This window comes from Vipera berus, assembly GCF_964194415.1.
Source record: "Vipera berus genome assembly, chromosome: W".
NCBI lineage: Eukaryota > Metazoa > Chordata > Lepidosauria > Squamata > Viperidae > Vipera > Vipera berus.
The window spans coordinates 42,622,969-42,648,302 of NC_138210.1; the positions used below are offsets into that span (position 1 = coordinate 42,622,969).

The 25,334-nt window shown below is 44.5% G+C and overlaps 1 protein-coding gene across 1 annotated transcript in view; it reads left to right on the forward strand.

The window, feature by feature from the left end:
• Positions 1 to 22,219, forward strand: part of LOC308676046 (zinc finger protein 652-like) — a gene marked incomplete at its 3' end in the record, with an annotated part of 82,804 nt that extends 60,585 nt beyond the window's left edge. The window contains exons 5-6 of the mRNA XM_081341755.1: positions 20,447 to 20,591; positions 21,705 to 22,219. Coding sequence (XP_081197881.1) covers positions 20,447 to 20,591; positions 21,705 to 22,219 — 660 coding nt within the window. The remainder of the gene's footprint in view (positions 1 to 20,446; positions 20,592 to 21,704) is intronic.
• Positions 22,220 to 25,334: the final 3,115 nt, after the last annotated feature.

Here is a 25,334-nt window from a genome sequence, read left to right on the forward strand (position 1 = left end):
GCTCTGCATTTACCCAGTCCTGTTTGTGAATGTTGGGTGGCAGGGATCAGAGGGAATTGTGCTTATGTACCAGTCTCGCTGTTGGAGTTCATAGCTAGGTTGGCAATGGAGTTACCCAGGTTTATGATATTGCAGACTTTGATCTGCTGGTTTTGGGTGCAGATTCTGAGGCTGCTCAGACGTTCATGGTTATCAAGGACCTGACTGAAGTTACCTCTGTGCCAGTACATGGACCAAGAAGTGTCACACATTGGGCCTAGTCTTTATCTTGTGACAGTTGCAATGAAAGCTGGAGTTGGAGAGTATTACCACAAATCCCCTGCCATGGACAGATCACTCCCACTTGGCCTTGGATTTCTCTGAAGCTCTATCCTACCATAGAGAGGTAGGGCCTATTTGATCAGTCTGCCCCAGGCTGACTGGGTTTCAGAAGGGGATTGGGGTCATTCCTGGATGACTTGGAATAAGGGAGCAGTTGCATCCTTGGATCAGATCACACCTGTGCAGACTCTCTATGTAAGTAGATCCCAGAGAGTTGCCTAGTTTTCAAAGGAACTTCTTGTGATGAAGGGACCTAGAGTGTTGCAGGAGAAAAATGAAGAATAAACCTGACCAAGCATGGGTAAGATCTTTTTCTGAACATTACATTGTTATGATAAGGGTGGCAAAGTATAATATTTTCTGGCCTTATTTCATGTATGGAATGCTAGCCAGCAGCCTGTTTAAAGTGACCCAGTCATTCCTGGGTAAGGAGGGGCTAGGGAAATATTTATTTCATTTATTTTATTTAAGAAAATTTATATGGCCGCCCAACTGACTCTGAGTGATTCTGGGCAGCTTACAGTGATAAAACCCAATATAAAAAAAATAAAAGCAATACCCCCCCCACACACACACGGCAACAACAATTCAGTCAATCAAATAAGCCACTTGATGGGCTCCAACCCACTCTGGGTTCCCCAGGCCCATTGGCAAAACCAGGTCTTCAGGTCCTTGCAAAAGAGTGCCAAAGTGGGGGCCAATCTTATCTTCATGGGGATGATGTTCCACAGGGAGGGAGTCACCACGGAGAAGGCCCTTCTTGGTCCAGCTAGATGTACCTCAGGAGAGGGGACCCATAGCATTCCCTGCCTTGCTACTCTGGTGGGTTGGGTAGATGTGACCGGGAAAAGACCAGGTCCCAAACCATGTAGGACTTTAAATGTGACAACCAGCACCTTGAATTGGGCCCAGAAGCAAATTGGAAGCCAATGCAGCTCCTGCAGGAGAAATGACATGTGCAGATCTAGGCCTGTACAAAACCATGCGGGCTGCTGCATTTTGAACCAACCGAAGCTTCTGGATACTTTTCAAGGGCAGCCCACTGTAGAGTACATTGTAATAGTCAAGACAGGAGGTGACAAGGGCATGTGCGGCTGTGTGATGACCCAGAGCACAGCATAGAGGCAAACCAGTCAACTGGCAGTTCAAACCGCCCTTTATTTGCTCCAATTTTCCCCAAATGCTCCCACGTTTCTGGCAAGCTGCAGAACAAAGTAAGACACACACACCTTCAGCAGCCTCTGGCTGCAAGTAGTTTCACAAGTTTTTAACTCTTCAGGCTTGGAAAGTGTGTATGGAACAAGCTGTCCTCCTTCAGGTTTCAACTCACAGATTAGAAGAGTAATTTACTCAAGGCCATGTAGATAACAAGGAAAGTAACATACATCCAAAATCTAACGAGTCTGTAGAAGTACAAGCTTGCCTTTTTGAAGCCAAAATTCAATCCGAGGTCTTTGAACACCAAATCAAGTTTGTCAGCCAGTCCAATGGTCAAGAGTTTCAGGGTTTCCAAGCAGAAATCACAACACAGAACAAGAGATCAGAGTTGTTTCCAAGATCAGCAATGGCACACAAAACTCCCAAGCATTCAGCGTTTGTTTCCAACAAATGCCCCTCCCCACAGCGTCTCCTTAAGTCTCAGTCTCCAGGTGTGCCTTGTGCAGAGGGGCAGGGTGCTGCTCTCCTGAGTAGTTGAGCCTGCCTGCATTGTTCCCTCCTTCGCTTTACTCTCCCTGCTGTGGGATCAGGAGGGGATGGCCTTTGCTCATCACCTGAGCTCTGTCTCTCATGTTCATCCTGTCCCAATCCTGAAAGGCTCTGGCCTGCCTCAGCCTGCTCTTCCCCACATTCCTCTGAAGCCACAGACACCCCTCCATCCACCTCCATTGGCTCGGGTTCCAGCTCATTTTCCTCAGCAGATTCAGGCTCCGACTGGAGCATGACAGGCTGTGAGCATGGATTGTTGGTCCAGGAAAGGGCATAACTGGTGCACAACACGCAGTTGCACGAAAGCCCTCCTGACAACTGCCACCTGTGCCTCGAGCAGGAGTCTAGGAGAACCCCCAGATTATGCACTGGGTCTATCTGGAGGAGTGCCACCCCATCCAAGACCAGAGATGGCAATTATCCATGAACCAAAGAACCCCAAACACCGAGCCATTCCATCTTGCCATAGTTCAGTTTCAGCACGTTATCCAGCCCTTCACAGCCTCTAAGCACTGCGAGAGGGAGGTCATGACATTGCTCAACTCACCATGGGCAGAGACACATAGCTGGGTGTCATCAGCATATTGATGATATCTCAGCCCATGGTGGCAGATGATCTCACTCAGCAGCTTCCTGTAGATGTTAAAAAGCTGAGAAACTACCAAGCCTTGTGGGACCCCACAAAGCAGGGGATGAGGGCCGAACCTCTTGCTTCCTATCAACACTGACTGAGAGTAACCACAGAGGAAGGAAGTGAACCAGGAAAATACAGAGCCCCTACTTCCAACCTTCGAAGATGCTCCAGAAGAATACCATGGTTGATGTTATTGAAGGCCACCAAGAAGTCAAGTACAGAAAGGATGGATGCACTACCCCTATCCTCTTCCCACCAGAGATCATCAAAAAGTTTGACCCAATGCTATCTCCATCCCATAACCAGGCCTGAGCCCTGACTAGAAAGGGTCCAGATAACCCACTTCATCCAGGAACCTCTGAAGCTGTCGCACAACCACCTCAACAACCTTTCTTGAAAAGGGAAGATTGGAGACAGGATGAAAATTATCCAATATGACAGAATCTAGTAATGGCTTCTTAAGAAGAGGGTGGACCACAGCCTCTTTAAAATATTTGGGCACCATGCCCTCCCTCAGGAAAGCATTAATCACCACCAGAACCCACCCGCATGTCACCTTCTGGGAAGCTTTCACAAGCCAGGAAGGGCATGGATCTAAAACACAGGTGCTTCCGCTTATACTTCCTAGGATCCTTTCCACTTCCTCAGGATAACTGGGCAAGAACCTGCCCCAAGTTCCTCCACCAGACCAGCAACAACACCGGCATCGAGCTGGAAAAGAATCTGAGCAATTTTGTCTTCCAGAAAATCAGCAAATTCCTCAGCATGCCCCTTCAGGTAGACCTCTGTATCCTCCTTCCCCAGGAAGAGATGGCTCATCTTAAAGAGCCATGGTGGCACAGTGGTTAGAATGCAGTATTGCAGGCTAACTGCCGACTGCCAGCAGTTCAATCCTGACCGGCTCAAGGTTGACTCAGCCTTCCATCCTTCCAAGGTTGGTAAAATGAGGACCGAGATTGTTGGGGGCAATATGCTGACTCTAAACTGCTTAGGGCTGTAAAGCACTATGAAGCGGTATAAGTGCTGTTGCTGTTGCTATTGCTATTAAATAGGGTTGCTGGTTAATTTTCTGCAGATGCAATTAGTGCAGAGAAGTACTTACACTTCACCACCCAAATAACCACAAGGTAGGCTTTAATAGCAGCTCTTACCCTTGTTCAATCACGTTTGTCCCTTGTTTTCTGCCAGTGGCACTCTAGATGTCTCTTTATCCACTTCATCCCTCTCAATTCCTCTGTATACCACAGGGGACAAAGAGGTCTACGAGTTAGGAGAGGTCATATGGGCACAATCCTACACAGCAGATGTGCAGTTATAACCCCCAGTTCCTTCTGAAATCCATCCAGGATAAATAGGTCCTGCCTCCATGGAGGGCAGGGCGGTACAGCTGTCGAGAAACTCATTGCCACCAGACTGTGATCTGACCATGACAGGGACCAAAGATAGGTCCACCAATTCCAGGTCACCAAGGCACTGCTCTGACAACACCAAATCAGATGTGTGACCACTACATGTAGTCGGGCCCTAGATGACCTGGGACAGGCCCTTGGAAGTCATGGTTTCCTTGAAATCCCGAGTTACCTCCATCCCCACCCCCAGAGTTAGCAGATTGAAGTCCTCCAGAACTATAAACCTGGGGAACTCCACCAGCAGCCCTTCAGTGAGGTCCAGGAGCCTGGGTAGGGTACCTGCCATGTAGCAGGGAGACTGGTACAGCAGCAGCAGCAGCAGCAATCCCACCTGATCCTTCAAGCCCAACCTAAGAATAAGGGTCTCACAACCAGGCACTTGTGGAGCCATGGCCCTGGAGGCTGCCAGACATTCTATGATGACAACAGCCACACACCCCTCCCCAGCCCTGTAGACTGGTGCCATACTTGATAACCCACTGGGCACATTTCTGAGAGAGCAGCACCTCCCTCTGGGCCCAGCCAGGTCTCAGTGATACAAGCCAGATCAGCCTTCTGTGCAAGAAACAAGTCAGCAATAAGGCAAACCTTGTTACAGGCTGATCGGGCATTTCAAAGCAGCAGCCAAAACCTGGGCCCCCACAAATCTGCTGACCAGGTAAATGAGATGAATGCAAGAGGGCAGAACATGAGACTGGTACTAAATACCAAGGTTGCGTTCCCCGTGAATGACCCCCTTGCCTCCCGTATCTCCCATTACCTCACACCATTGAAATACACTGCCCTACCCTGGCGCGGGTGTGTGTGGTGCTCGTGCAAACGGAGCTTCGTGCACAAGCAGTGGGTCCTTGTGCTTGCGCATGAAGCTCCACTCACATGAGTGGAAAGCGCTCATGCATGAGCACAAGCATCCTCCGCTCACACGAGTGGAGCTTCACGTGCGAGCGCAAGGGTCCACCACTCATGCGGCCCAGTTTCAAACAGGCCGCAGCCCAGTAATGGGCTGCGGCCCAGAGATTGGGGACCCCTGTACTATAGCACTTGCTCTCAGTGTCTTTAAGCCACCACAACCTTTTTCCTCACTGCAGCAGAGGGGTCACATCCAACACTCCCTTATCCCCCAGAACACTATTTCTACATTAACTCAGTTCACAAACAGCATCCTGCCCGGTTGCTCTCGCCCAAGCAAGGAGCCACTCCTCTTCCCCCAGCTCTTACCCAGGGGTGAGGGACAAACACACTCACCTGACTGTCTGCCAACTTCCTTATACTTGTAGGAAGGTATCCATTTGTGGACCAGGATGCCCTACTCACAGTAACTCATGTCTTAGTAACTTCCTGGCTGTATTACTGTAATGCTGTCTACATGGGGCTGTACTTGAAAAGCATTTGGAAGCTGCAGCTGATTTAGAATGCAGAAGCACAGGTAGTTTTGGGTGCTCATAATACATCCATGTGACCTCTGTTCTGTAAGCCAGCAGTCCCCAACCTTTTTGGCACCAGGGTCCGGTTTTGTGGAAGACAGTTTTCCCATGGACCTGGGGGGTGGGGGGCAGGGGAGGAATGGTTTTGGTTTTGCTTCCTTGCCCGCTGCTCACCTCAAGCTGTGCAGCCCAGCAGACCTGCTGTAAGCTACGCTGGATATCACCTACAAAGACCTACATTGTATACAGGGCCAGGGTAATTGTGAGGCCACTTGCTTCTGATTGTTTCTGCTTGCCTGTGGAGGAATGCAGAGATAACTGACAAATGTAGTCAACAGCCATAAGGGTAAACAACAGCTTAGTCATGAAAAGGAGGAGGAAGTGAGGCAGAAACTCAGGATTGTCATTCCTTGATTCTCTTGCTATAAGGTGGTGGGGAGGATCTTTTTTAGGCTTTCAAGCTTCTGTCATACCTTGCAACAATAAAATAGAATGACAACAGTCCTTGTGGAGTCTGTTTCGTGACCTGGCCTACCTGGAAGGACTGACATCAGTTTTGAACGCCTCACTGCTTTCTACTTACAGAGGCATCAATCTTTCTTTTGATTGTGGAAATTTCATCAAGTCTTCAGGCACCCTACTGTCCACAGAACAACTTGCTCAAGCACTGATAGAACATGAACAGCAAGTGGAAATACAAATAACAAACCTGCACAGTATCATAGTATAATTAACACTGCAGTTCAGACAAGACTTGTCTCATCGTGGCAGTTTGACAGCTTACATCCCAGCCAGTAATTCTTTGGTCTCAAAGGATTTTCCAGAGGAGTTTTGAGGAGCCCAAGATAAGGGTGTTTTTTTTTACTTCTATGACTCAATTTGAGTTGTTTGTGTCATGTCAACCAACAGAATTTCCTACAAATGCTTCCAACATTGGTTCTGAGTCTTTTGAAAGATGGAGCAGTCAAATGGGCTGTGTCCCTCATTGAAGACAATGATCCATTACTTCACACTTACAGAATGTCATGCAAAGTTAGAGTTGCCTTTGATTATTCAAGTAGGGAATAGATCTGCAATCTAAAAGCAATGGGAAAGCTAATGAATACATACAAGATTTTCAGTTATTTGCCAGAGATGTGGGTTAAAATAATCTTTCTCTGATGGATTTCAAATTCCTGCTGATGGGGTTTCTTGCAAAAAACCCTACAGGGAGTAGTCCAGGGAGTCTCAGGAGTCAAAACACTCAGAGGCATAAAAAATAAAAACTGCTGTTAATAATAATAATAATAATAATAATAATAATAATAATAATAATAATAATAATAATAATAATAATAATAATAAGAAGAAGAAGAAGAAGAAGAAGAAGAAGAAGAAGAAGAAGAAGAAGAAGAAGAAGTTGGAAGGGACCTTGGAGGTCATCTAGTCCAACCCCCTGCTAAGGCAGGAAACCCTATACCATTTCAGACAAATGGCTGTCCAGTCTCTTCTTAAAAACTTCCAGTGTTGGAGCATTCACCACTTCTGGAGGCAGGTTGTTCCACTGGTTAGTTGTTCTAACTGTCAGGAAGTTTCTCCTTAGTTCTAGGTTGCTTCTCTCCTTGACTAGTTTCCATCCATTGCTTCTTCTCCTGCTTTCAGGTGCTTTGGAGAATAGCTTGGCTCCCTGTTCTTTGTGGCAGCCCCTGAGATATTGGAACACTGCTATCATGTCACCCCTCACCCTTCTCTTCATTAAACTACACATACCCAATTCCAGCAACCGTTCCCTATATGTTTTAGCCTCCAGTCCCCCAAGCATCTTTGTTGCTCTCCTCTGTACTCTTTCTAGAGTCTTGACATCTTTTTTACATTGTGGTGACCAAAACTGGATGCAGTATTCCAGGTGTGGCCTTACCAAGGCATTGTAAAGTGGTATTAGTACTTCATGTGATCTTGATTCTATCCCTCTGTTAATGCAGCCTAGCACTGTGTTGGCTTTTTTGGCAGCTGCAGCACACTGCTGGCTCATATTTAAGTGATTGTCCACTAGGACTCCGAGATCTCTCTCACAGTTACTACTATCGAGCAAGGTACCACCTATACTATACCTGTGCATTTGATTTTTCCTGCCTAAATGTAGAACCTTACTTTTTTCACAATTGAATTTCATTTTGTTAGATAGTGCCCAGTGTTCGAGTCTGTCCAGATCCTCCTGTATCTTAAGCCTATCTTCTGGAGTATTGGCTATTCCTGCCAGCTTGGTGTCATCTGCAAATTTGATGAGTTCCCCATCTATCCCCTCATCCAAATCGTTGATGAAGATGTTGAAGAGCACTGGGCCCAGAACAGAGCCCTGGGGCACCCCACTACACACTTCCTTCCATGTAGATGCAGTTCCATTGAGGACCACACGCTGAGTACGGCCTGTCAGCCAGCTACGAATCCATCTGGTGGTGATGCTATCTAACCCACATTTTTCTATCTTATCAAGTAGTAGGTTGTGATCTACTTTATCAAATGCCTTACTGAAGTCCAAGTAAATTATATCTACAGCATTCCTCTGGTCCACTAGTTTTGTCACTTGGTCAAAGAATGCAATAAGGTTTGTCTGGCATGATCTGTTTTTGACAAACCCATGTTGGCTTTTAGTGATAACTTTGTTCGCATCAAGGTGTTCGCTGATTTGTTGTTTGATTATCTTTTCCAGAATCTTCCCAGGTATTGAGGTCAGGCTGATAGGTCTGTAGTTTCCTGGATCTATTTTTTTCCCTTTTTTTGAAGATGGGAACTACATCAGCTCTCTTCTAGTCCTCTGGTAGTTCCCCAGTGCTCCAGGATCTTTGAAAAATATAGTTCAGTGGTTCTGAGATCACGTCTGCCAGTTCCTTGAGAACCTTGGGGTGTAATCCATCTGGTCCTGGTGATTTGAACTCGTCTAGGCTGGACAGGTGCTCACTTACCATTTTCTTGCCTATCTTAACTTGCGTTTCTATTCTGTTTTTTATGGCACTGGTTTGGGTAGGTTGGACTGTTTTTTCCCTTTGTGTAAAGACAGATGCAAAAAACGAGTTAAATAGTTCTGCTTTCTCCCTGTTGCTTGTCACCTTCTTGCCACTTTCCCCCACTAATGGACCAATCATTTCCTTAACTTTTTTCTTGTTTCTTATATGTTGAAAGAAGCTTTTTTTGTTATTTTTGACTTTGGTCGCAAGCCTTAGTTCATTTTGAGCCTTAGCTTCCCTCACTTCATCTTTGCAGGCACGGGCTGTTTGCTGATATTCTGCCTTAGTTATGTGCCCCTCTTTCCACTTCTTATACTTGTCCGTTTTATCTTTCAGTTTATCAGAGAGTTCTTTATGCAGCCATGCTGGTTTCTTTTGAAAGCTGTTCTTTTTCTTCTTTGTTGGTATTGTGCTAGACTGGGCCTTTATTATCTCATTTTTCAAAATTTCCCAAGCTTCTTGAGTTGTTTTCCCCTTTAGGATTCTCATCCATGGAATTCTTCCCAAGGTCTCTCTAAGTTTATTGAAATTAGCTCTTTTAAAGTCCAAGACTCTAGTTTGGCTGTATTCTATTGCTTGTGCTTCCATAATGTTGAATTCCAATATTGCATGATCACTTCCCCCCAAGGTTCCTGTGGCTTCGACACCTTCTATCATTTCATCTCTGTTTGTGAGAATTAAATCCAATATGGCTAATCCCCTAGTTCCCTTCTCTACTTTTTGGGAGAGAAAGTTGTCTGCTAGGTTTGTCAGGAATCTGTTAGATCTTCCACTTGGTGCAGAATTTGTCTCCCAGTTGATATCAGGGTAATTAAAGTCCCCCATTACTATTGTGATGCGCTTCCTACATACCTTAGTTAACTGATTAGCAAAAAGTTCATCTATTTCCTCTGCTTGGTTGGGCGGCCTATAGTATACACCTATGGCAATGTCATTTTTACAAGTTGTCTTTCAGGAGATGCCACAGTTCACAGCTTTCCCTTAACTGCTGTGTGGGTGAGAAAGAAAACTCTCACAACCTGTATTTCTTTTCTGACAATTAAAAGGAGGGGCTGGGTGGGAACAGACACAGAATAATTTACATACTACAACCTGGCCATGTCATTCATAGTCATGTGGTCTTTCTTCCCCTCCTTGAGATAAACCAATCTCACCAGAGGTAAAAACAACTTTATTAAGAAGAAATTATAAAAGCCCTGAAAAATGAAGAAAATGCAGTGTGCCAGGCAAACTATAAGATTATCACGGATTGTTACAATGAATGCTTTCTTGCTCTCATATAGAGATGTTGTAATTTATGTTTATAATCTATTACACGGGTGTCAAACTCGATCGCGTCACATGACGTATCAGAACGTTTTTTGCCTTTGTGGAGCCGGGGTGGGTGTGGTCTGCATGTGATGCATCCAGCCCACGGGCCGCCAGTTTGACACCCCTGATCTATTAGATTATATATAAAAATATAATCCTGCCCAATGTGAGAGATGGAATGTAAGACTGAGGTACATATTTTTTCTTATTTGAATTACCACTTATAAGATAAGCTAACAAAGAACTCTTCTGTCTTTTGATTATTAATGGCTAATATTCCTTCCATTACTTTCACATCCTCCCCCCAATTTATCAAATTTAGATATTGCCCATCTCACTCTCGTCTGCGTGGTTTACAGATAAAATCTCTCAAAATTACAATTTGTAAAAGCACAGTTTTCATTATCACTTTAGTCCAGGGGTGTCAAACTGCTGGCCCACGGGCCGGACACATCACAAGGAAACAGCACCCACCCCATTGCCAGCAATGGGGAAAAAGTTCCGATACATTGCGAGTTTGACATGTCTGCAAGTTTAGTCAGACTGCTAAGGAAAAGGGGAACTCCCCACTCTTGTTCAATTTTTCTCCCCAGTTCAACTTATTTGTCAAAATTATTTGCTGTCCATCTCGCAGTTCAGGCGACTCAGCTACACTTAGTTCTTTTTTTTCTTTTCTTTTTTTTCAAAAAAAAACACACCTTTCTAGCAGAGAAATAGGCTAGGGAAATTTGTGTGTGACACTTGTCAGTGTGGATTGACCATCTGGCATGAAGTTGGCTGGCTTTGAATGTCAACATTTAGACCATATACAATCACAACACTTTCAAATAATAAAAAGTTTGTTGTTGTTAGCTGCGAAGTCGTGTCCGACCCATCGCGACCCTATGGACAATGTTCCTCCAGGCCTTCCTGTCCTCTACCATCTTCTGGAGTCCATTTAAGCTCACGCCTACTGCTTCAGTGATTCCATCCAGCCACCTCATTCTCTGTCGTCCCCTTCTTCTCTTGCCCGCAATCTTTCCCAGCATTAGGCTCTTTTCCAGTGACACCTTCCTTCTCATTAGCTTCAGGATCTGGCCTTCTAAAGAGCAGTCAGGGTTGATCTCCTCTAGGACTGACCAATCAGGGTTGATCTCCTCTAGGACTGACCGGTTTGATCACCTTGCAGTCCAAGGGACTCGCAGGAGTCTTCTCCAGCACCATAGTTCAAAGGCCTCAATTCTTTGGTGCTCAGCCTTTTTTTATGGTCCAACTTTCACTGTCATACATTGCAACTGGGAAGACCATAGCCTTGACTATACGCACTTTTGTTGACAGGGTGATGTCTCTGCTTTTTAGTGTGCTGTCTAGATTTGCCATGGCTTTCCTCCCCAGGAGCAAGCGTCTTTTAATTTCTTGGCTACAGTCCCCATCTGCAGTGATCTTGGAGCCCAGGAAAATAAAATCTGTCACTACCTCCATTTCTTCCCCATCTATTTGCCAGGAATTGAGAGGGCCAGATGCCATGATCTTGGTTTTCTTAATGTTAAGTTTCAACCCAAGTTTTGCACTCTCCTTCACTCGCAACAAGAGGCTCTTTAGTTCCTCTTCCACTTTCTGCCATTCGAGTGGTATCATCTGCATATCTTAGGTTGTTGATATTTCTTCCGGCAATCTTAATTCCAACTTTTGATTCATCTAGCCCTGCCTTTCTCATGATGTGCTCTGCATATAAGTTAATATTTAATTTAATTTAATAATTTAATTTGTATACCGCCCTTCTCCCGAAGGACTCAGGGCGGTGCACAGGGCAATACATAATAAAAAACAGGGTACAAAAATTAAAAAGTGATTAAACAACTATGCCCGTAGTAATTGATACATATTAAAAATTAAAACTAATTATAAAAAACCCAACCCCATCCCGACAGACCAGGCCAGCTTGTTCAAAAAAGAAGGTTTTGAGATCGCGCCGGAAGGAGCGAAGGTCGGGGGCCATCCGGAGCTCGACCGGTAAGCGGTTCCATAGGTCTGGCGCGCCCACAGAGAACGCTCTCCCCCTGGGGGCCACCAATCGGCATTCTTTGTTCGGAGGCACCCTGAGGAGGCCCTCTCTGTGGGAGCGCACTGGACGGAGGGAAGTTGACGCCGGCCGCAGGTGTTGCCGTAGGTAATCCGGACCCATGCCATGAAGGGCTTTGTAAGTCATCACTAATACCTTGAACCTCACCCGGAGAGCAACCGGTAGCCAATGCAGCTCGCGGAGCAAAGGTGTAACATTGGAGTATCGGGAAACCCCCAAGACAACTCGCGCGGCTGCATTGTGCACCAGTTGAAGTCTCCGGGTGGACCTCAAGGGCAGCCCCATGTAGAGAGCATTACAGTAGTCTAGACGAGAAGTCACGAGCGCATGAGTGACTGTACGCAAGGCATCCCGGTCTAGATAGGGCCGCAACTGGCGCACCAGGTGAACCTGGGCAAAGGCCCCCCTAGTCACAGCTCCAATATGCTCTTCCAAAGAGAGCTGTGAATCTAGAAGGACCCCCAAGTTGTGAGCCCTATCTACGGGGGGTAATAGCTCACCCCCCATGGCCAGAGATGGAATAATCGGAATTTCCCGGGATGCCGGCACGAACAGCCACTCAGTCTTGTCAGGGTTGAGTCGAAGCTTGTTCCTCCCCATCCAGACCCGGACCGCCTCCAGGCAGCGGGACATCACGTCGAGGGCATCACTGGGGTGGTTTGGGGTCAAAATAAAAAGCTGGGTATCATCAGCATATTGATGATACCCAACTCCAAAGCCACGAATGATCTCACCCAGCGGCTTCATGTAGATGTTGAACAGGAGAGGCGAGAGAACCGATACCTGAGGAACTCCACAAATGAGAGGTCTCAAGGTCGATCTCTGCCCTCCTGCCAACACCGACTGCGAACGTCCCAGAAGGTAGGAGGAGAACCACTGGAGAACTGTGCCTCCCACTCCTAACCCCCTGAGACGTCGCAGCAGGATACCGTGGTCGATGGTATCAAAAGCCGCTGAGAGGTCTAAAAGGACTAGGACAGAGGAGCAACCCCTGTCCCGAGCCCGCCAGAGATCATTCACCAGCGCGACCAATGCCGTCTCCGTGCTGTACCCAGGCCTGAAACCCGATTGGTACGGGTCTAGATAATCAGCTTCATCCAAGAACAAAGGGAGCTGTTGCGCCACCACGCTCTCAACAACCTTCGCCAGAAAGCGAAGGTTGGAGACCGGACGAAAGTTGTTTAATATTGCTGGGTCCAAGGCAGGCTTCTTGAGGAGGGGTCTCACCACCGCCTCCTTCAAGGCGGCGGGAAAGCTACCCTCGCTCAAAGAAGCAGTAATCACTGCCTGGAGCCAGCCTCGTGTCCCATCCCGAGCCGCATAAGTCAGCCAGGAGGGACACGGGTCCAACAAACACGTGGTGGAGCTCAGCTTCCCCATGATCTTGTCCACTTCTTCAGGAGTCACAGGGTCGAACTCTTCCCAGATTAAATCGACAAGGCTGCCCGTATCCTCATCGTCAGACTCTGCCCAGTCGGAGTCCAGACTGGTCCGGATCTGAGCGATTTTGTCCGACAGAAATTGACTAAACTCCTCGGCTCGACCCTGCAAGGGGTCCTCCCTCACCTCCCGATTAAGGAGAGAGCGAGTTACCCTAAGCGATTTTCTGCGGACGTGATGAGAGTGGCGAAGTGGTTAGACCTCGCCACCCTCATCACCGCGACATAAGTTGTCGTAAACTACCTTAGTCGTAACCGGTTGGATTTGGATCGGCTGGATCTCCAACAGCTCTCTAGGCCCCGTCTCCGACGCTTCATCTCCCGGAGCTCCATGGAGAACCATGGAGCCCATTGGGATCTGCGCCGGGTCAAGGGCCGCATGGGTACAACTTGGTCGAGTGCCTCTGTGGCTGCCCTTTCCCAGGCTTCCACTAGGGCATTGACCGAGCTGTGAGCAAAGGAGGCAGGTGGGGGCCCCAGCGCCGTCTGGAACTGCTCAGGGTCCATCAGGCGCCTAGGACGGAACCATCTTAATGGCTCAACAACCCCACGGCGGGGAGTGGCAAAACGGAAGACCAACCGCAGGAGATGATGATCGGTCCATGACAGGGGTGTAATAATTGGGGAACACCCCCCCCCCGAGATCATCTAACCACCGTCCGGATAGAAAAACCAGATCGAGCGTGTGACCCCCCCCCATGAGTTGGGCCCTGAATAACCTGCATCAGATCCATGGCCGTCATGGAAGCCATGAACTCCCGAGCTAACTCAGATGATCCCCCCAGGGATGGTAGGTTGAAGTCACCCAAAACTATAAGTTTGGGGAACTCAACCACCAACCCTGAGAGGATATCGAGAAGCTCAGGCAGGGCTGCTGCTACGCGACTAGGCAAAACGTACACCAGCAGCAAGCCCAACTGAGCTCTAGGGCCACATCTCAGGAGGAGGGACTCACACCCGACTATCTGGACCATGGTGGCCTCCCGCGGGCATAAGGTCTCCCTCGCCACTACTGCCACTCCACCGCCCCTACCCTGAGCCCGAGGCTGGTGCAGCACCCGGAAACCTGATGGGCAAAGATCCACCAGGGGGACACCGCCCTCTGGGCCCAACCAGGTGTCCGTAATGCAAGCCAGGTCCGCATGCTCCTCCTCAACCAACTCACGAATGAGAGGAGCCTTATTCGTTACGGACCTGGCATTAAAATATACCAGCCTGAGCTCAGATGGCTGCTCACCCTCACTCCCGGTACCCCAGGCCGGAACCAGAGGGTCGGAGCGCATCACCGCTTGAAGACAGCGGGGACGCGCTCCCAGATGTTGATACGGCCCTCTGTTCATACACCTGCGGCCATTCCCTACCGCCGTGGGAATAGGCAATCCCACACCCCGCCCCGGGGCCCCGTAGGCACCCAACCCAAGCCCCGTCACGGCGCGATCAATCTCAGGCCTGGTCTGAGTAGCGGTTGATGGAACCCCCCCAGTTTCCAACCCAACCTGTAAACCCACCCCCCTCCCTAACCCCACAAAAACTTTTGCTAAAAAGCGCACTAGAGGCCTCTTATTAAATTTATGATAGAGGCTCCTGTCTCTGCCCAACCATCTCTCTGGGTCCCAATAATTGGGCCCGTCATCAAGAGGAGCAATGGGAACAAAGGTGGGTCGCGCCCAGGAAGGGGGGGCACCCCTGAGCGCAAACAAGTCTGTGCTAGAGTAGAACAAACGGACCATTTTCTGAGTAGGTCCCGTCAGGCAGTCCCATAGGTAGATCAATCAGGAAGATGTACAAAGGAAGGTCGAAAATGTCCAGTCCACCAGCTCCCTGCCACTGAGCTGGGTACCTTTCAGGTAGCTTCCAAAGTAGGTTGGGCACCTCCCTCTCACGGAGGGCTCAAATCCATCTTGAGGCGGACGGAATACCAACCCAAACAAGGCATACCTCCCTAGAACTCTCACCTCTAGAGAGGCAGCAGATGGCATAGGTTGGTATAGGTGATAGTACGTCCGAGCCACCCTCTCACAGCGGCTCGACACAGACCTTCTAAGTCCCACGGGTTCATAGGGGGAGAGAGAAGAAGAGCAGCAGTTCCTAGGCATAGCAGCCTGGAGATGACAATAATTAAATTGGAGAGCATAGTTCTTATCATAGCAGGGAGAGTAAGAGAGGCTGAGCAACAGATGGATGGACCCAACCCAGGCAACTGAAGTCCAGATGGCCAGAACGTAAAAGTCACGAGCTAACCCGTGTCGTCCGGCCAGCAACACACAGCGCCAGCAGTCAAGAGTCCAACACCAGCCATAGGTCTCATCCGCCGAAAACGGGCGTAGAGCAGTCTCAGATGACCACGAAAACAGACCGCGAAGAGACCATAAGCCAACATAACGCTCCCATGACGACAGCAAGTCTCGGCCCGACACTCCACAGCAACGCCGGGCATCCTCCATTCCACAAGCAACCAGCAGACAAACGGCATTCCTCAGGCAAACGGCAGTTCCGGAGGCCACTCTAGGCCGCGGCTCTATCGGCTCCGAAGATCGATTACTCAGAGCCCTCCAAGCCGCTCCTCCTAACTCCACCGGGACCTCCGAAAAAACGCCAAAGCTCTCAGCTGGAAAACGCCGAAGCTCTTAGAAGCTCTTAGAAAGGGAGGGCTGCAACTCCAATAAAAATGCCGGTAATCTCTCTTCTCAGGTCATTCTCAGGTCATTCGTCCCTTAAAACCTTCACACAGAGAAAAAACATCTCTGTGGACCCGTCGGACCCTGAAAGACCACCGCGGACGCCAAAAACTGGGAGCTCAGCACGGAGCTCAGCCCAGCACGTCCGCCATCTTGGGCATGCGCTTAGCAATAATCAAACAGCCCAATAGGCAGGGCAACAGTATACAGCCTTGCTGGACTCCTTTCCCAATTTTGAACCAATCAGTGCTTCCGTGTCCAGTTCTCACTGTTGCTTCTTGGCCCACATATAGGTTTCTCAAGAGACAAATAAGATGGTCTGGTATGCCCATCTCTTTAAGAACTTGCCACAGTTTGTTATGATCCACACAATCAAAGGCTTTAGCATAGTCAATGAAGCAGAAGTAGATGTTTTTCTGGAACTCTCTAGCTTTCTCCATGATCCAGCGTATGTTGGCAATTTGATCTCTAGTTCCTCTGCCTCTTCGAAATCCTGCCTGTACTTCTGGTAGTTCTCAAACCACATACTGCTGGAGTCTAGCTTGTAGGATTTTAAGCATAACTTTACTAGCATGTAAAATGAGTGCAATGGTGTGATAGTTTGAATATTGTTTGGCACTGCCTTTCTTTGGAATTGGAATGTAAACTGATCTTTTCCAATCCTGTGGCCACTGTTGAGTTTTCCAAATTTGCTGGCAAATTGAGTGTAGCACTTTTACTGCATCGTCTTTTAACATTTTGAATAGCTCAGCTGGAATACTGTCACCTCCACTAGCTTTGTTGTTGCTCAGCTTTTCTAAAGGCCACTTCACTTCACATTCTAGGATGTCTTTCTCGAGGTCAGTGACCACCTCATTGTGATTAACAGGGACGTTAAGCTCATTCTTGTATAGTTCTTCTGTGTAATTTTGCCACCTCTTCTTAATCTTTTCTGCCTCTGTTAGGTCCCAGCCATTTTGGTCCTTTATCATGCCCATTTTTGCATTAAACGTTCCCTTCATCTCCAATTTTCTTGAAAAGATGTCTGGTCCTCCCTATTCTATTGTTTTCTTCTATTTCTTTGCAGTGTTCATTTAAGAAGGCATTCTTATCTCTTCTAGCTATTTTCTGGAAATCTGCATTCAATTGGGTGTATCTTTCTTTTTCTCCCTTGCTTTTCGCTTCCTACTTTAGCATTCCAATCCCCCATGATAATAAGGACTTTTTCTCCTTTGCCTTTTGCTTCCCTCCTTTCCTCAGCTATTTGCAAAGCTCCCTCAGACAACCATTTTGCTTTCTTGCATTTCTTTTTCTTTGGGATGGTTTTAGTTGCTACCTCTTATACAATGTTGCGAACCTCTGTCCATAGTTCTTCAGGCACTTTTTCTATCAGATCTAATTCCTTAAATCTATTTGTCACCTCTACTGTATATTCATCAGTGATATGATTTAGTTCATAGCTGAGTGGCCTAGTGCTTTTCCCTACTTTCTTCAGTTTAAGCCTAAACTTTGCAACGAGAAGCTCATGGTCTGAGCCACAGTCAGCTCCTGGTCTTGTTTTTACTGACTGTATAGAGCTTCTCCGTCTTTGGCTGCAGAGCACATAGTCAATCTGATTTCTGTGTTGACCGTCTGGTGATGTCCATGTGTAGAGCCGTCTCTTGGGTTGTTGAAAAAGAATGTTTGCTATGACCATCGTATTCTCTTGACAAAATTCTGTCAGCCTGTGCCCTGCTTCATTTTGTACTCCAAGGCCAAACTTGCCTGTTATTCCAGTTATCTTTTGGCTTCCTACTTATCATTCCAATTCCCCATGATGATAAGGACATCATTTTTTTGGTGTTAGTTCTATAAGGTGGTTTAGGGCTTTGTAGAATCGGTCAATTTCATCCTCTTCAGGACCGGTGGTTGGGGCATAGACTTGGACTACTGTGATATTGAATGGTTTGCCTTGGATTCGAACTGAGATCATTCTGTCATTTTGAGGATTGTATCCCAGTATTGCTTTTCCTACTCTTTAATTGACTATGAAGGCTACTCCATTTCTTCTGAGGGATTCTTGCCCGCAGTAGTATACCTGATGGTCATCTGAATTAAATTCACCCATTCCTGTCCATTTTAGTTCGCTGATTCCTAAGATGTCGATGTTCAGTCTTATCATCTCTTGTTTGACCATGTCCAGCTTTCCTTGATTCATGGATCTTACATTCCAGGTTCCTATGGAGAAAAAATCTTTACAGCATCGGACTTTCCTTTCACCACCAGATACATCCACAGCTGAGCGTCCATTTGGCTTTGGCCCAGTCACTTCATTCTTTCTGGCGCTACTAGTACTAGCCCTCTGCTCTTTCCCAGTAGCATATTGGACGCCTTCCGACCTGAGGGGCTCATCTTCCAGCATCATATCTTTTTGCCTTTTGGTACTGTCCATGGGGTTTTCATGGCAAAGATACTGGAGTGGGTTGCCATTTCCTTCTCCAGTGGATCACGTTTTGTCAGAACTCTCTGCTATGACCTGTCCGTCTTGGGTGGCCCTGCACGGCATAGCTCATAGCTTCATTGAATTACGCAAGCCCCTTCACCACGACAAGGCAGTAATCCATGAAGGGGAGTCACATTTGCTGATGATCAATTGATCAAGGGCAGTTGATTAGCAGCACCTGGCTGATACTTAGCCTCTTCATACCTATGGATGCAGTAAGGGTGTACTTAACTTTTCACACATGGCTTCTCCATTTTGCCTTTCTTTATGTAAAATAAATCATGACATGGTATAATATGTCATGTGTTGTTGTTCATCAGAGGTTGTATTTACATACATTTAAGAACTACTAAGGACCAGTTGATTTTTACTATGTCCTGCTATGTAAAGCCATAGAACTCAAAGAGGGTGTACTTTGTTTCTCACATAACTATATAAGCCAGGGGTCTTCAAACTTGGCCCTTTTATGACTTGTGGACTTCAACTCCCAGCATTTTAACAGGGGTGTGTGGACTTTCTATATCCACTGTTTTAACCTGTAATCAAAATAATTTCTTGGTTATCCATTCATTCAAGGAAATAGAACAAAATACTCTAAGTCAGTTTTCATTTTACCTTTTATCTTTTCCTTATGTGCATACATATTCACTTGCTTCTAACATAGTAAAACAAATCTATATACCAGTAAAACTCTTGCGTCTGTAACCTTCAACTGAGCAAAAAGCTGTATCTTTGGTAAAAATGTTTTAGACCAAGATACCTCAAATGGGCTAACTTAAAGAATGCATCCAAAATCTGGGACCCATGACTCCTGTGGAATCAAAATTTGGCAAATTTCATAAAATATTCTATGACATTTAAAAGTATGATAAGGCTTTTTATCACATAATATAAAATTTCATAAAATAGTTTGTGTAGTCAGCTTTTGATGTTTCATGGTCTATACCAGGGGTGTCAAACCTTCGGCCCATGGGCCGGTTTCATCATACTGAAGGTGTGCCCACCCCATTGCTGGCAATGGCAAAACTGTCCCAATACGTTGCGCGACGTCACATGACATCGCAAGTTTGACATGTCTGGTCTATACAGTGCAGCATGGGGTATTTTCAAGGCAGATACATCTCTGAATATCTGCCTGAATTTTTAAGAACTTTTCAAGTATATTAGAACAGGGGTGTCAAACTGCTGGCCTGCAGGCCGTTTCCATCATATGGAGGCCGCACCCACCCTAGCTCCAGCAATGCAAAAAAAGGTCGCATCACGTCACGTGACATGGCGAGTTTGACACCCATGCATTAGAAGCTCTGCCATTGTTGAAGGCATTGAGGTATCTGGTAAGGAAATAGCTATGAAACAATGACCCAATGGTTCACGGATTTTCTAGTACAGATAGTCCTTGACCTAAAAAAGTTCATTTAGTGACTGTTGAAAGTTAGAACAGCACTGAAAAAAGTGACTTATGACCATTTTTCAGTTATGACCTTTGCAGCATCCTCATGATCATGTGATCAAAATTCAGATGCTTGGCAATTGGTTCATATTTATGACCGTTGCTGTGTCCCAAGGTCATGTGATCACCTTTTGTGACCTTCTGACAAGCAAAGTCAATGGGGAAGCCAGATTCATTTAAGAACCGGGTTACTAATCAACTGCAGTGATTCATTTAAAAACTGAGGCAAGAAAGGTCGTAAAATGAGGCAAAACTCACTTAACAAATATCTCACTTAACAACAAAAAGTTTGGGCTCAATTGTCGTAAATCGAGGACTACCTGTATTTACCTAAAATTTGTCTCACTTTGAAACTATACTTTTACCAGAATCAACTCATCCTGAATAGGATTCTATTGCAATTTTTTAAAATTCTAATTGTTTTATTGTGTATTGGTATGATCCAAATTTAGTGGTGAAGTTTTTGGTGGTAAAATACATTGTCAGATAAATTTATATAAAGTTAACTCTATTCTGTTTGATATACTGCTACTGTATCATAACTGGTTCCTCATTATGTGTTGCAGAATTGTGATGAAAGGTTTCAGTACAAGTACCAACTTCGTTCCCACATGAGCATCCACATTGGACACAAACAGTTTATGTGCCAGTGGTGTGGTAAAGATTTCAATATGAAACAGTACTTTGATGAGCACATGAAAACCCACACTGGTAAGGATACATTTTTATTGTTTGCTGTATACTAGACTTAACTGATGTGATATGTAGCTCATAGGAGAGTTAATGGATTTAATTTATCAGCACATAAGCCCTTTCCTTTAAAATCTAAACATAATACTGTTTTCAGTATAATTAAAATAAACAAAGGAGGTTCTTGTGTCATCTGAATTTCAACAGTGGAAAGCAAAAGGAGAATTAATTTAAGGATTGCACAGTGTCTTCTGAAGAAGAAAGCTTTTGACATAATGCATGAGAGAGCCTCAGGTATGAAGGGCAATATTAAGACAGAACAAAATACAAAAGGGGTTGTACTAGATGCAGAAAGAAGTGGAAAAGCACTGAAGGGATTTAGGAAGAGGTGTTGATAGAGATGTGTGAGTATGATATAAAGGAGTGGAGGGCAAATGAAGTAAAAAAGGAATGGGAGGTTAAGAAAATGGAACATTGGAGCTAGAAATGACCAGGGCATAAGGGCATGCACTGTATCAACTTCCAGCAGGTCTGGTGAAGTCTATGAGGAAATCCTGATGAACTACTATCAGGCAATGTGGTTGAAGAGTTGGATATACAGTGAATTAAAGCTTGTCGGGGAGAGGGAATTCATAATATAGTTAAACACTTAAATACAGTAGAGAATGTACTTTATGCATAAAAGGACTTTGTGCCAAAGAGAAAGGAAAACATGAAAGAATGAATAAAAATAATGGGAGGGTTATTGGTGTTGTAATATCAAATGAGATTGAAAATGGGAAAATGATTTAAAAGTATATACCAAAGGAGGGATTGGAATAAATTGTATGGATGTCTTCAGTTTCATATTAAAGGGTGAGGAAGATGAAGGGTATAACATGTAGGACCAGAAGTTGAGAAGTACTAAGGATTATTGAGTATAAACCAAGATAATGTGTTGGAGTGCTAACTTGAGACATCTTTGAGCTAAAGTATGAACCTTAGCCAGAATGACCAACTATGGACAATTCTGGAAATTGTAGATCAGCAACATAAATGAGTCTCTGACAACTTCTTGAATGTAGGATTTGCATTCAAAATTATATTAATGAAAATGGAATTTGATTAAAGGTGCCATTTTATAATTTTTAACAGGAGAGAAGCCTTTTATTTGTGAAATCTGTGGCAAAAGTTTCACCAGTCGCCCGAACATGAAGAGACACCGCAGAACTCACACAGGGGAGAAGCCATATCCATGTGATGTGTGTGGCCAGAGATTCCGTTTCTCCAATATGCTTAAGGCACACAAGGAGAAGTGCTTCCGTGTTACTAGTCCTGTTAACGTGCCACCTTCTGCCCAAATCTCACTTGCCACAACATCTTCTGCCACCACTGTACCTTCTGTTGTGAACACACCGAATTCACTTGCCCCGGCAATCAGTGTAAATCCAGCAAACACACTTCCTCCTCGCCCCATTGGCCATCCGTATTCTCATCTGCATCTTCATTCACACCATCCACATCATCTTCCAGTCCCTGTCCCCCCAGTCCTTCATTTGCCTCCACCTCCTGCTCTATTTAAGAGTGAGCATTTAAATCATAGGGACCAAGGTGAGGACAGTTTTCTGCGACACCTAGCAGAAAAGAACAGTTCAGTGCAACACCACTAACTGCTTTGTCTTCTGCCTGCCATTGTCCTGGTCTTAACCTGGAATTGTGCTGCCCCCTAAGAAAAGGTACCATTGTGACCCCAAGTGAATTTGTATTAAACGTGGTTGCTCAGCAAAGTGATCATCCAACCTAGGGGGACAATAGAACAGATGCCCAATTTGGCCTGCATGTTTTACTGTTGACTTTTATAAATTTCAACTTTTATACATTTCAAAAGGACTGAGAATTGTGGATTTTTTTTTATAATTTCATATGAGCTAATGAGGTATGCTTGCTTTTCTATCCTGGATTTTCTCCTCAGATTGTGGGGTCTGGTTTCCTTTGTACTAATAAGACTGTGAGACTAAATCCCAGAGCATTAATGATCACTGTGTATTTCTTTTCAGCTCTGTATGTGTGTGTGAGCATATACGTGTGCACGTTTGTGTGAGTGTGGGTGGGTGTGCTTGTTATGGAGTGAGCCAGCCACATGATTGCAGAATATCTAGCATTATAGCAAAATCAACAGTAAACGAAATTTAATCTCATTTCAGTTGTTCTAACACACTCTTTAATATAAAAAATATTTTAGAGTTTTTGTATAGACCTATTTAGTTGCCTGTTTCTAAAATGAAATGTATTTCAAATAAGCAATGTAAGTTTTTTTTCAGTGTAGCTGGATTTATGTTGTTACAATAGATAACTTTTATAATCATTCAAATGTGATTCTTTAAGAAAAAAAGATGCAAATAGCTTCTATAGTAAAAAAATTTCTTACATCTGTACTGCTCTAAAAAGGTGCTTTGAAGTGTAGGGGAAGAAGCCCCAAGAAATCTCTTGTAAAGATGTCTCAGAAGTGGAGATAATTTCAGAACTTTATATTATTTATTAAGTGGAGGAGAATTTTTACTGTGACACATATCTTCTTTCCATGTCACTTGAGGGTGATTCGATAAGGACTTTGGACTACTCTATGCCCACAGTTTTCAATTCTGTTGCACTGAAGCATGAAGCATTTCAGAAAGGATATTCTCTCAGATAGAGGGAAAATTGTGTATGAGGGACAGTCTCAACTAAGTATGGTATTTTCAAACATAGTTTATGCTAGCTTATCATGGACATACCTTAGAACCTAGTTTATTATAGAGACATGTATAAGGTATGAGTTAATTTGGGACTGATTTGATGATGCTTGTTTTTTTCTTACGTTTGGTAGGTGTTAAGAAAAGTGCAAATTTGGTGTAGTTTAGTTGGATTTATAAAACCTAAACCTGAATTAGGCAAACTGGTGCAAAAGCCATTGTCATGTTGACTGAAAAAATGTTTTATCATGGAGTATATGCATACATTAAAGTTGTGTTAAGGACAGATAGTACTGATTATAGAGGATTATGTCTTTCAGGTTTGACTTCATGTTCCACAGATAAATAGAAAAGAAATGTTGAATGTTAAGCAAGTTGGTAGTTGTGTTTCTCTCAGTCTCCAGTGGCACTGAGTTGTAGCGAACTAGTTTGAAAAAAGAGAATTGTGGTAATTAACTTTGGATAAAGTACAGCCCCATTTAAGGATCCACTTAGCACTTTAAGGAGAAGGCACAGAGATTCCTTCATAGTTGGAGTCTAAATTTCCCTAAGTTTAATTTTCTCACTCAACAACCATCATGCCGATTCCTAGGGTATTGTTCTGTTTTTGAAAATTAGGCTTTAAGTCTAATTTAGAAAGGGGTATTGTCTTGGATAAAATGGAAAGCCCTGCATTCCCTGAAGCTGATGATAGTTGACTTTTTGGTATCTATTCGTATTTGACTGAAAACATCTTAACACCTTTCTTTTTTTCTGAAAAAAGTATTTTTAAAATGTTGTGATAAAACTTATTTGTTCCTTCTCCTTTTATAAGCAGTAGCGCTAACTATAAAAATAATATTTAACAGTTTACCATCATCTACTATCTTGATTGGTTTTATACATTTCATGTCATGTTGCAAAATTGCAGTTCTGTATCGAATGTACAGTGTGCCCTGTAAAATCTGCTTTTCCAAATTTAAAGGGAAAAATCATTCCTGGTAAATCAGTTGTAATCCAATTCTGCAAAAAGCAATTTTTCCAATAAATTTACAGTATTTGGATGCTATTTATGAATCCTACTTGAGATGAGTGTATTTCTGTGCTCTCTGTTCTAAAGATTAATGTTGCTTATTTCAGATATGTGTTCTAGATAGAATGGGTAAAGGGAACTAGCAAAATGAGTCAAGTGCCATTGGACTTTCTTCATTCCTACATGGCTGAATTTGCATCTCTATTGTAATACTTAAGGCTTCTTTTTCGAGCTATTTTGGTTCAGTGCAATGGCATCCCTGTATACAGATAACAATTATTAATGTATGTATGATCTGATAAAGATCTACAATTATGTCCTTAAGCAGTGCTCTAGAATACTTTTGGCTGCTTTTCATTGTTATGTTAAAATATTTTCAAAACACAAGCATTATAAATATGTAGCAATTCAGATTCCATTCTGTACTTTGAAATGTGTGAGACATGAATGTGGCATTCTCTGTAACTCTTTAAAGTGGCTGCATATTTTCCTAGGAACATACAGCTTTGGGGAATTAAATTGAAAACACTGCACAGCAGAAGCACAAAAAATATTCAATCAATATATAAAATAGGCTTTATTAGACTTTGGATTTGAAGTAGAATATAATTTTGGAAGCCACCTTGTACCAGCAGGCTTTTACTTATAAGATGTATAAGTTTTCACGCTAAATCTCTAGAAAGATTTCTGCTTGTTCATTTGATTGTATATTTTTTCCTTTTGCTCCAAATTCTACTACTTCCTGTTTCAGTTGCAAAATACTAATTTTGTATTTTTATAATTTTGCACTACAATTTGTTTTCCTACTAGCCATAGTATTATAGCAGTAGGATCTGATCATTGTTGTTTAACCATCAGGAACATCCCATAAATTCACCATCTTTGGAGTATGATCATAGTGAATAGAATGGCCTTGAGAAAATTGTATATTTGCCCCAAAAGGTATGGTAACAGAGCATACAAGTAACTTTTGCACCAGAGCTGCCCCAGGACAGTTGCATTGCCAGCACCCATTCTCAGCATTAGAGCATTTTGACTGTT